The 10,511-nt window shown below is 57.5% G+C and overlaps 1 protein-coding gene and 1 long non-coding RNA gene across 8 annotated transcripts; one reads left to right on the top strand and one right to left on the bottom strand.

The window, feature by feature from the left end:
- Positions 1–350: 350 nt before the first annotated feature.
- On the top strand, positions 351–1,628 carry LOC132653074 (uncharacterized). Of its 2 annotated transcripts, none has more exons than XR_009590733.1 (4): positions 351–701; positions 813–866; positions 994–1,132; positions 1,511–1,628. It is a non-coding gene; the product is annotated as an uncharacterized LOC132653074 (long non-coding RNA). The 2 variants fall into 2 exon arrangements; XR_009590734.1 differs by having other exon boundaries at positions 1,507–1,621.
- A 324-nt stretch (positions 1,629–1,952) lies between these two features.
- On the bottom strand, positions 1,953–10,134 carry Znf467 (zinc finger protein 467). Of its 6 annotated transcripts, none has more exons than XM_060380075.1 (5): positions 9,412–10,129; positions 7,428–7,503; positions 6,643–6,759; positions 5,964–6,077; positions 1,953–3,786 (listed from the first exon to the last, which is right to left on the bottom strand). In XM_060380075.1, the coding sequence occupies exons 2-5, from the start codon at positions 7,459–7,461 to the stop codon at positions 2,261–2,263; spliced, it is 1,791 nt and encodes a 596-aa protein (XP_060236058.1). In that variant the 5' UTR covers positions 7,462–7,503; positions 9,412–10,129; the 3' UTR covers positions 1,953–2,260. The 6 variants fall into 6 exon arrangements, with proteins under 6 accessions (XP_060236058.1, XP_021505846.1, XP_021505845.1 ...); XM_021650171.2 differs by lacking the exon at positions 9,412–10,129 and adding an exon at positions 9,007–9,133; XM_021650170.2 differs by lacking the exon at positions 9,412–10,129 and adding an exon at positions 8,022–8,232.
- Between the last annotated feature and the right edge of the window lie 377 nt (positions 10,135–10,511).

Here is a 10,511-nt window from a genome sequence, read left to right as displayed (position 1 = left end):
CCTGTCTTTGCAGCTTCCTCTCAGTGTCCTGCCCTCATTGTTGGTGCTCCACACCAGTGTCTGGTCTATGGCCTCCTTTTTTTTTTCACTCCACTCTCATTCTTTGGAGGATTGGCATCTAACAGCTAATAGCTTCTGCTACACTGATAGCTCTCGGACCGCCCGTCTCCAGCTCACCACTCTGGACCAACAAGTCACAGTCAGCAGGTAGAATGTCCTCCCAGTATAAATCTGCTTCCCCACCCGGAGCACCCTTCTCAGGCGAAGGCTGCTGATTGGAGAAGCAGAAGCCAGACCCCAGTGGTTCCGCCGCCATCCTTCCTAGTAAGTCCTGACTCCTATGCCTAGCGGTTCTTGAATTCAACACTTCTCCATCTCCTCTGACCTGTCTATAGTCCAAAGTCCCCACCACGTGGCAGAGGGGCGACTGAGACACAAGTCTCCAGCCAGTCTTTCCAGAGAGCAGGAATGTGAGCATGGCCCTGCCTCCACCCTGCCCAAACCCTGCCGCCCCTGCTTCCTTACATGCAGTGTGAACTCCTGCACCATGGGCTGCCGCTGGCCTTTCTGGCCCTTAGGCCGATTCCAGCTTCTCCTCCCTCGTCACTGTCACCGCCGCAGCTCTCTGGATCTGAGGTTGGACCTAATCTGGGTCCTCTACTTCCATCCACCTCCTGCCTGTGCTTCCCACCTTTCTTCATGTATGGCTTCCTCAGCTTCCCTTGACTATTCCTGGGCTTTTGGGTCCCTATTCTGCCCTCAGGGAGCCGCTGTGCTGCCCAGGTTTAGGCTGTTTGTTTTGTTGTCAACAGAACACAAGCCAGAAGAAACTTCGACTGACAAGAGCCCATCCGACTGGCCCGTGGGTGAGTCTGTGGGGCATGTTCCTGATTAATAGCGACGTGGGAGGGCCTCCTCTGTGGGCAGTGCCAGCCCCAGGCAAGTGGTCCTGAAGTTTTTTTTTTGTTTGTTTTTTTTGTTTTTTTTTTTAAGAAATCAAACTGAACAAGTCATAAGAACAAGCCAAGAAGCAGTATGCCTCCGTGGTCTCTGCTTTAGTTCCTGCCCTCACTTCCCGGAATAACTGACTGCGACTTGGAAGTATAAAACGAACAACTGTCTCCTGCCCAAGGTGCTTTTTGGTCAATGTTTCATCACAACAGTAACGCAAACCAGGAAGCCCACTTCAGCTATGACCCCTGCTACATCGGCTCCCTACCCTTCCCAATGCTGAGCGCCCAGGAGACAGTTGCCTGGGATCTCTTTGTTGTTAGTCATCTGCTAATAGGATAGAAAGGGGACTCGGCCGCTGGTCAACACCAACCCATTTTAATGAGAAACTGAGAGTAACGGATTCCCTCCAAGTTCCCCACCAGGCAGAGGAGAGGTCAAATCCAAAATAGTTCTCGCCAAACTCATGCCCCTCCCCCACCCTCCTCTCTCTCTCTCTCTCTCTCTCTCTCTCTCTCTCTCTCTCTCCCAACCCCTCTCCCCCATCTGACCCAGCCAGGTGTGCAGTCAAAATGCCCCCATGCACACGCACTCCTCACCAGAACCAGTGGAAACAGAAACAACCTTCATGGCCTGCTCAAGCGCTGCTTCCCTCCATTCCTCCCAGGCAAGGGCAGGTAAGGATGCTTCTGGGAAGCTTCTTGACGGGCGGAGAACAGCTGGTTCAAAGCCCAGCACTTACAATAGCAATGCTGGTCCCTTGGGAATAGCCAGAATAACAAAAAGCCTTCCCCTGCGCGCGCGCGCGCGCGCGCACACACACACACACACACACACACACACACGGTAGTTGTCTGGCATCTGTGCATCTTACACGGACTAGCTGGTTTGGGAAGAACCAACCAGCTAAGCTTCACCTCCCTGGACCGTGTCTGGGGTAGCAGCGAGTAGGAATGATGAGTCAGGCTTTCCTCTCCTGGCTCAGTTAACAGCCCCAGAACTTCAGATCTGAACTTTAATGAACTTCAAGTACATAAATAACTGTTTCCCTCTATTTTGTGGTTTCCCGCTCAGTCTCCCTTCAACCTGGCTGATCTTCAAAAAAAATGCCTGGTGTTTAATGCGGCATCTGCGTGTTCTTCGTCACAACTGTCAAGAGCCGAGTGTGCTTTCCGGACTACTCAACTAGCATCTTGGAAATGCCAAGGACTCGGGTGTCCCGGCAGCAACCTAGGCGCGAGGCTTGAAAAACCGCTTAGTCTCCAGGCACATGTCTCCCAAATCAGCCAGGAGAGGGTCAGAACTCCGCTTAGAAGAAGATCGGTGGCGGAACCACCTCGGCGGGATTGGGCCAAGCCGGCGCAGAGAGGTTCGGGGCTGAGGCTGGGAGGGTGGCCTCGCCGTGGATGCGCTGATGCCGCACCAGGTGGGTCTTGCGGCTGAAGCTCTTGGCGCACTGCGGGCAGGAGAAGGGGCGGGAGCCCGTGTGGATGGCCTGGTGGCGGACCAGATTGGTTTTGGAGCTGAAGCAGCGGGCGCAGACGGCGCAGGCGTGGGGGCGGCTGCCCGTGTGCACTGCCTGGTGGCGGCCCAGGTGAGATTTGCGACTGAATCGGCGGCCGCACTGCGCACAGGCGAAAGGTCTGGCGCCGCTGTGGGCCCGGGAGTGGGCGACCAGATTGGGCCTCGAGCCAAAACGACGGCCGCACTGAGCGCAGGCGAAGGGCCTTTCGCCCGTGTGCACGCGCCGGTGCCGGGCCAGGTGCTGCCCGTGGGTGAAGCCGCGCCCGCACTCGGGGCAGAAGAAGGAGCGCTCACTGGAGGTGGTGCGCTGGGGCGCCGCGGGCCCCGAACCCGGGCCACAGTCAGGCGCGTGGGGAGTGCAGACCGAGGGCTCGGCGGCGGCGGGGTCCGCGTTGGCGCCCAGCGCACACTCATCGCACCCAAAAGCACGACCCTCGGTGAGATGCAGACTCTGGTGCGAAGCGAGGTTCTTTTTCCAGCCGAAGCTCAAACCGCAGTGGGAACAAGCGAAAGGCTTGGGCCCAGGGGCGGACGGGTTAAGGGGCGCCGTCGGGGAGTGGGGAGAGGCAGGAGCGTCAGGAGAGGGGCGGGTGCGGCTGGCGGCATCGTGCACCCGCTGGTGCCGCACCAAGTGCTGCTTGTGCGTGAAGCTGCGCGCGCACTGGGCGCACTGGTAGGGCCTCTCGCCCGTGTGGATGCGCTGGTGGCGGATGAGGTGCGTCTTCTTCCGGAAACGCTTCTCGCATTCCGTGCAGGGGAAGGGCCGCTCCCCCGTGTGGGTCTTCTGGTGCGATCCCAGGTGGATCTTCTGGCTGAAGCGCTTGCCGCACTCGGCGCACGGGTAGGGCCGCTCGCCGGTGTGAGTGCGCAGGTGGCGGGTCAGGTGGGCCTTCTTGCTGAAGCGTTTGTCGCACTCGGAGCACGGGAAGGGGCGCTCTCCGCGGTGGCTGCGTTGGTGCAGCAGCATGTGGGCGCGCTGCGTGAAGCTGCGGCCGCAGTCCGGGCAGGCGCAGGGACCCTCGCCCCGGTGCAGCCTCTGGTGGAGCCGCAGGGTTAGCTGATCTCGAAAACGACGCTCACATTCCTCGCAGCCATAAGGCTTCTCCGGAATCGGGGCCCACCCGGACAGCGCAAGCCCACCTAGTGCCCCCGGAGTCCCTGGCTCCAGTTTGTACGCCACAGCCAGGTGACCCAAGTCAGGTGTGGGGAAAGGACTGGGAAGGAAGGAGAGATGCTGGGGCCATTCCACCTCCTCCTCTGCCTCCTGGTCCTCATCCTCCACCTTCACCTTCCGAATCATCCACTCCTCCCCTTAAGAGTGAAAAAGAGAAAAAGAACTGTGAAAGCCCATACATGGGTACATGCATCTGCCAATGTGCTCCTCACTTCCAGTCTCACTGCTGTCTGGCTCCCTTCTGTACCTGCCTCAAAGCTTCCTGGTGAACCCTAAAGTCCTTCCATCCTCTTCCTGTTCCCTCTGCAAACAAAACTGCTGGCAAGCAGTACCCCCTCCTGGGGCTCTTCTCCCAGGGTGGCCAGTGCCCCAAGCCAGGGGCCTTTCCTTGGATCCTTAGTAGACCCTTCCCCCTGCTTGCTTCCTCCAGGATTGCTGCCCACTTCTGTCCTCAGGCTTCCTCTGAGCTTCCAATCCTTCTGGAGGCTGTCCCTTACCGTCCCCGCCCTTCAAACTGGCTTGGGCCCAGGTGTCAACAAACAGCTGACCTTCGAACTTCCCAGCTAACTTTAACCATAGGAGGCAGGATGACCTTGGAACCTCGGTACCTCGCCCTTTGCTTCCCACTAAACACAGAGCACCCTGTTCTCCATCCTGCCTTCTCAAAAGCTCCCTCTGCTGCTCCACTGTTCAGCATCCTTCCTCCTGCTCTAACAGACTGGGAAGTCCCATTAAGAAAGAAGCTGGAGTTGCAGGACCAAGGCGAGGAAAAGAAGGCAGACTAGAGTTTACAGGCTGGGAGGGCTGGTTCAGCTGCTGGGAGAAGCGGGGAGAGGCCTCAAGGGAGCCTCAGCCCAAGTGCGGATTCAGGTTCTAGGGAACGCTCACAGAATGCATCCACACATGCAGAATGCATCCACACATGCAGAGAAATCTGTTCTCTTCCTTTAAAGCACCCCCTCTACTCCATCGTGTCTGAGACCAGTTGAGCCACATGACCTGAGTGCTGCCTGGCCCTGAAAGCCTGTCATGGCCTGAGCCTCGATCATATTACACACATATTATATTTACTCCCAGTTTCTAACTCACTGGTTCCAAATCACTGTCTGCTCGGCCTCCGATGTCACTTCTCCTCCACACTACTCCAGAATCAGCAATAGCACCCAGCAGCACTGAGCCTCCACACTCCTCTTCCAGCTTCCCTCACTGAGGTGTGAAGCTTTGTCTTTCAGTATGGGCTCTTCAACCTGTCACATGTCACCTTTCCTGCTTCCTGCCTGGAAGTCCTTTCTCCGCCAAGAATGTCTTCCCCTCCTCCACCCCACTTGGAACAGCTGAAATCTATGCTTCTCTAACAATGCAGAACACAAAGCAACATTTTGACATGTTCAGCGCATAAAGATCCTTTACCATAAACTCCTACAGCAATTACTGTTAATATTCACTTCTGGGTTTAATTAAAGACCTGCGTTCATTTAATTATCTGTCCTGCCTCATAGTAACAGCAGCCCATCTATGGTTTAGCTTCTGGATGGGAGATACCTTGGATTCTAAAATCTGCCCTATGACCATTTATTTGAAGCCAACTACAGATGAGGTAATGCTCATATAGGGTCACAAAGCTTCTTACCAGCCATGATGTTACTGTCACCCTGATGACAGGTGAACCAAACCACCCCTGCAGGGAACACAACACCCCCTACCCAAGAGCGCTCAGCAGGTCAGTGCAGAAAAAGGGTACAGCCCAGGTCTACGAAGCTGGATGCTCCGTTTTGTCCTGCTGTTCAACACCTCTGTGCAGCAGGCACTAAATACATCCTTGAGTGAGTGTTGCCATTCAAGCAAGTGGTGATGAATGAGAGAAGTGATGAGTGGAGCCATGGAGTGATTGCCTGGGGAATGGGAGAGACGAGCTGATGACTACAGCCTGGGGGAGGGGGGTGTTACAGCCTGGGGGCTTTCGGTACCATGAAAATTGGCAGAGATCTGGGGAAAGGAGCATGCAGGGTAGAGGCAGTGAGCAATCCGATGAACACCCTGTAGCTTTCCTTGTCGACTATAATCCAAACGAGTAACAGCATGTGTGAATGAGGGGTGTGGGGTAGTGAGGGATGGACTTCTCTGTGTACCTCCCTCTCCCACTTCACTGTCCACAGGTGTGAAGCTCCTCTGGAGCTCTGAAGGTCTACAGAGGAAAGGGGATGGGGTCTGGGTCCATCTTGGCTGCAGCATAACTATCTTCTCAGAGAGAAGGCCCAGAATTTGCTTGGTCCCTGTTCCCTTCACCTGATCCTACAGCATCAGGAGGACTCACCTGGGACAGAGGCCACAGGCTCAGCCTTCTGTGGGGTACAGGCCTGGCTGCCCATGCAAGGTGCTTCAACTTGTTCTGTGTGGATGCCTTCTTTCTGGCCAGGGGTATCATGCCCTGAAAAAGAAGATGCTCCCAAGGACTGTGGAAACAACACAGATGGAAGACAGTCCCCATCTGGCACTAGGAATCAAGCCTAAACTCCCCAAAGAGCTCCATCCAATATCATATTTGCAAAGACAATTTCCCTGTAGCCATAGCAGGTGCTCAGGGAGGACAGGAGTCACAGCTTTGAGGAATTGCTGGACTGTGTGTTTTATGAGGAGATGAAAGTAAGGAAAGACCTTTGACCTGAGCATTAGGCCTTTCAGTTCCAAGGAAACACACATAAGGAAGATAATGGTGAGGAGCCAGGCTAGACCTTGCCCTAGGCATTCCTGCCTCATCCCACCTGAAGCCATCTAGGTCCCTCTCACTATGTTTTGTCCCTTCTAGGTCCCTTCTACAGCACTTTCCACCCTCTAAGGTGCTTCACAACCTTTACCATGTCTGCGTTTCTTGTTGGCTGGCTGCTGCTCACGCTAAGATTAGGTTCCATGAAGGGGGGAACCGAGTCTGTTTAGTCCCTAAGGCATTCCAGATGTCCAGAGCTCACCCAGCACCCTTCATGGTCTTCACTTACCTGAGCATGAACGCAGTGTGCTCTCTTCTCTAGCCGCTGGCATCTTCTCATCGACATTCTGGAGCCCATCCCTGGGCTCACTTTGGGGAGCCATCTCTGGCTGTCCCACTGAGAATCCTGTTATAGGCAGAGGGATGAGTTCAGATGACGCTTCTAATATTGACCTGGTCTCAGAGATGGGGCATTTTCCCAGCTGGTTTGGGAAGCGGGTATCTCTTGTCTGCATGGACAAAGGACTGCTCAAGCACCCCAGCAATCTGGCCAGTTATTAAGCTTAGCCCTTTTAATCGAGGGGGAAAAGAAACAAGAAAGAAGAAAGAAAGAAAGAAAGAAAGAAGGAAAGGAAGAAAGACTGAATAGTTTGAAATAGAAAAAAATTAAATTCCACTGCCGGGCGGAGACAATGGCTCGGTGGGTAAAGGTACCTGCCACCAAGCCTAATGATCTGCATTTGGTTTCCAAAACCCACATGGTAAGAGAAAGTCGTCCCCTCACCTCCACACATGTGTACACATAATAAAGATGAACACAGTCACTAAATGTGTAAGTGTAATAAGCATTTTGTTGTCTTTCGCTTCAGGTTCTCTGTGCAGCCTATGCACACGCCGTCTAGTATAACCAAACTGGTCTGGTCACTGAGGCACATGATGGTGACCTGGAAGGATGCGGCCTCTCCAGGCCTCTGTGGGCTCAGGACTCAGGGCTGTTCAACTCCTGAGGCCTGCACTGCCACACCACAGCTACCTGGGAACCCCCACCCTCCTGGTTCCTTTGTCCCCACTCACCCAAGGAGTTCAGGGCCTCCAGGGTCTCTCTCATGGCCACCAGGAGTGGCTCTCCTAGGTGATCAGGCCACAGACCCTAAAAAGACAGCCCTGTTCAGATTCTTCCTGTCAACCTCCACCTAGGTCTTGTTCTCCCCAAGAGCACCAAGGTGATGTCCCTGGCATAGGTGAGGGAACTCTGGGAAACTGGAGATGCGCGGAGACCGCTGAAGGTGAGTGACCAATCACACGGAGTCTTCTGCAAACTGGCTGGCTACGGACATCAACCCCACCTGTCCAGCCTTTAAAACCACCCCCCAAGGCTGTCAGCGGTCACTCGACACCCACTGTGTCTTTGCCTGGGGAAGCACAGGGACCACTTAATTCTCTGGATAGAGGGTGGCAGACCAAGACGGGGACTGGGAAACTTCGTGCGGACCCTCCAGGCTCCAGGGTAGGAGCTAGTGAAACAGGGGCTGGCCCTGGGGGAAGTAGAGACACTTCAGAGATACCGGGAGGGAGGGGTTGAACGAGGGCTCTCGCAGAGGTAGTGAATGACTGACTTCCTCCCCCTAAACCCCTACCTCCAAGCCACACAACCCCCACAGGACTAACCTCGCGAGGAAACCCACACACACCAGGCCAGGACACTCCCCGATTTTTGCACTTCCCTGCTCCTCCAACTGGTTCTCTGCCCCTCCTTTAGCAGACTCCCCTCCCCCTTCCCTGGCAGCCTTCCTCTGCCCCTCCCCTCTCTTTTAGCCTTCCGCCCTCTCTCCCCACCAAATCTGGCAGCCTTTCGGGGCTCCTCCTACTGCCCCGCCCCTTTGGCTCCTCCCCTGCGCGCACCCGCCGGGTCAACCCCCAGGGGCCCCCTTTGAGTCCAGCCCCAGCAGCTACTGCCTCTCCTGACCCTCCTCTCCCGGCAGTCTTGGGCAGCGCTCCCCTCCCCCTTCCTCTCGTGCCCGCCCGCCTAGTTCTCCGCGCGCCACCCCCTTCCCCGGCTGCACTCTCTCTCCCTTCCTTCCCCCTCCTCTTTTCCTTCCTCCCCCAACTCCCGCCCTCCCCTTCTCAGCTGCTCTCCCTCACCCGCTTGCCCCTCCCCTCTCCTCCCCCACTCGGGTTTCTTTTCCTTCTTTCCTCTCCTCGGTTCCCTCCCCCTCCCCCACACCATCCTCCCCTCGGCTTCCCTCCCTCCCGGAGCTCTCCTTCCCCTCAGCGGCCCCCGCCTCCCTTCCCCCTCTGCCTACCCTGCAAGCTCGGGCTCCGCTTCCCTCCCCTCCCGGCCCCCAGTCTTGCTCTTCCCCTCCCCCTCCTGGTCCGCTCCCTAGCTTCCAAGTCTCACGCCCCCCACCCCGGGGGGATCCAAGCTAACCCGGCAGGCTCTGGACCGACTCCCCGGCGCTGCCCCCTCCCCTCCCCCTTTCTTCCCAACACACCCCCCTCACAGCGGGCCCCGCGCCCGTTTCTGCTCCCCGCTGACTTCACACCCTCTCCGGAGTTTTCCTCCTGACCAGACTCTCCCCATCCCCCAGTCCCCGCCCCAGTTAGAGCGTCCGTGTCACTCGGGTCCCGGACCCCTGCCCTGCTCTAGGCTCACCTGTCAGCGTCCTTCGCTCCGGAGCAGCCCCATTCCGGTTGCCCGTCCCTGCCCCTTTGCGCCGGACCCTTCCCACACTCTTCCCCAAAGAACCCTACTCCTCCTTGGGATCCACCCCGCAGGCCCCTCCCGCCCTTCCCACCTGCTCCCACAGGGCCTCTTCCCCGCCCTCCTTCCCCCCCCCCACCGTTTTCTAGTCTCTCCCTCTGCGCCTGGACCCTCCCTCCTCCCTTCCTCCCCTCCCTCTCTGACCCCTGCCCCTCCCCCACCTGGAGCCGGCGCGCCCCTTCCCTCGGGGTTGTCACCTGCTGAGAGCCCGCGGTGCCTGTAAAGCTCCTTTTGGGTGGAGGGCGGAGGTACCTACCCTGGAGCCTCCTCACCTGGCGGGCTCCCCAGGCTACTTACCGTGGTCCGCCTCGGGGACCCAGGCGCTCGGGCCTCCCGTCCCGGGCGGCCGTTTGCACAATGGCGCCTGCTGCCTGCAGCTTGGGTGCCGGCTGCCCGAAAGACTCCGGGACTGACAGCCCTAAAACTTCGTGGGGAGGGGAAGGAAAGGCTCAGAGGGAGAGGGTGCGGGGCAGCGTTGCGGGTGATGGGGGAGGAACCCTAGAAGCGGGAGCACTGCTCGGGGCACCGGGCTAAGGAGGAGGGTTTTTGAAAGACCCGTCGCGGGAGGGTGCACTCATGGACTGGAGTGCAGGTGACGGTCTGTAGGCAAGATACCCGGAGTGGGGAGATGGAAAGTGGGAGCTTAAGACCGAGGAAGGGAAGAGGGGAGTGGAAGGAGAAGAGGAGACTAGGGAGGAAGGGCACTCGGGCTAGGAGGGAGGGTGCTCACAGCCGAGGAGGGAGGAGCTGGGGAAAGGTGGAGCGCGGAATCGGGTGGTGGTGGTGAAGAGTTGGGGGGAGCAGGGAGATGAGGGGGCATGTTTGGAGAGGACAGCAGTGTGTGCACCCACCGCTGTCTTTAAAATTGCTGGTGCCCGCCGAGCGTGTGGCAGCGCCGAGGTCCCTCGGGAGACTGTCTGGCTAGCAGATATTGGGAGAATCTGTCAGGGAAACCACCAGAATTCACCCAGAGCGGCGATCCGAGACCCGCTGAGGGGGTTGGAGGAGTGGGGGTGAGGACTCGGGACCAAGCCGAGAGCGCAGGGTGAGGGCTCTCAAAGCAAAAACACCCTAGAAGTTGAAACAAGTCCGCTACAGAGAGGGCTGGGCAGGTGTGGAGGCGGGGCGGGGCGGGGCGGGGCTGGGCGGAGGCTTGGGGGTCTGTTGGTGGTCAAGAAAATCTCCCGTTGTTAGGTAGATTTCTCCCCAGACTTCTTCCACCGCTTCTGCTCATGAGTGCACACACTCCTGGGTCTTACCCATCCACCTCTGCTCCTGAGACATCCTCTTCCAGTCCCGGAGCTAAGCTCTAGGCTTCCAAGTCCATGCCCTGTGATTTTCTGCAAACTCCCTTGGGCTCGCATTTCTGCCTGTCTGTCAGTCTGTGTAGGGGAAAG

Source organism: Meriones unguiculatus, chromosome 3, assembly GCF_030254825.1.
Source record: "Meriones unguiculatus strain TT.TT164.6M chromosome 3, Bangor_MerUng_6.1, whole genome shotgun sequence".
Taxonomy (NCBI): Eukaryota; Metazoa; Chordata; class Mammalia; order Rodentia; family Muridae; genus Meriones; species Meriones unguiculatus.
The sequence above is the reverse complement of the archived record's forward strand: the minus strand, read 5'-3'. Positions and strand labels throughout refer to the sequence as shown.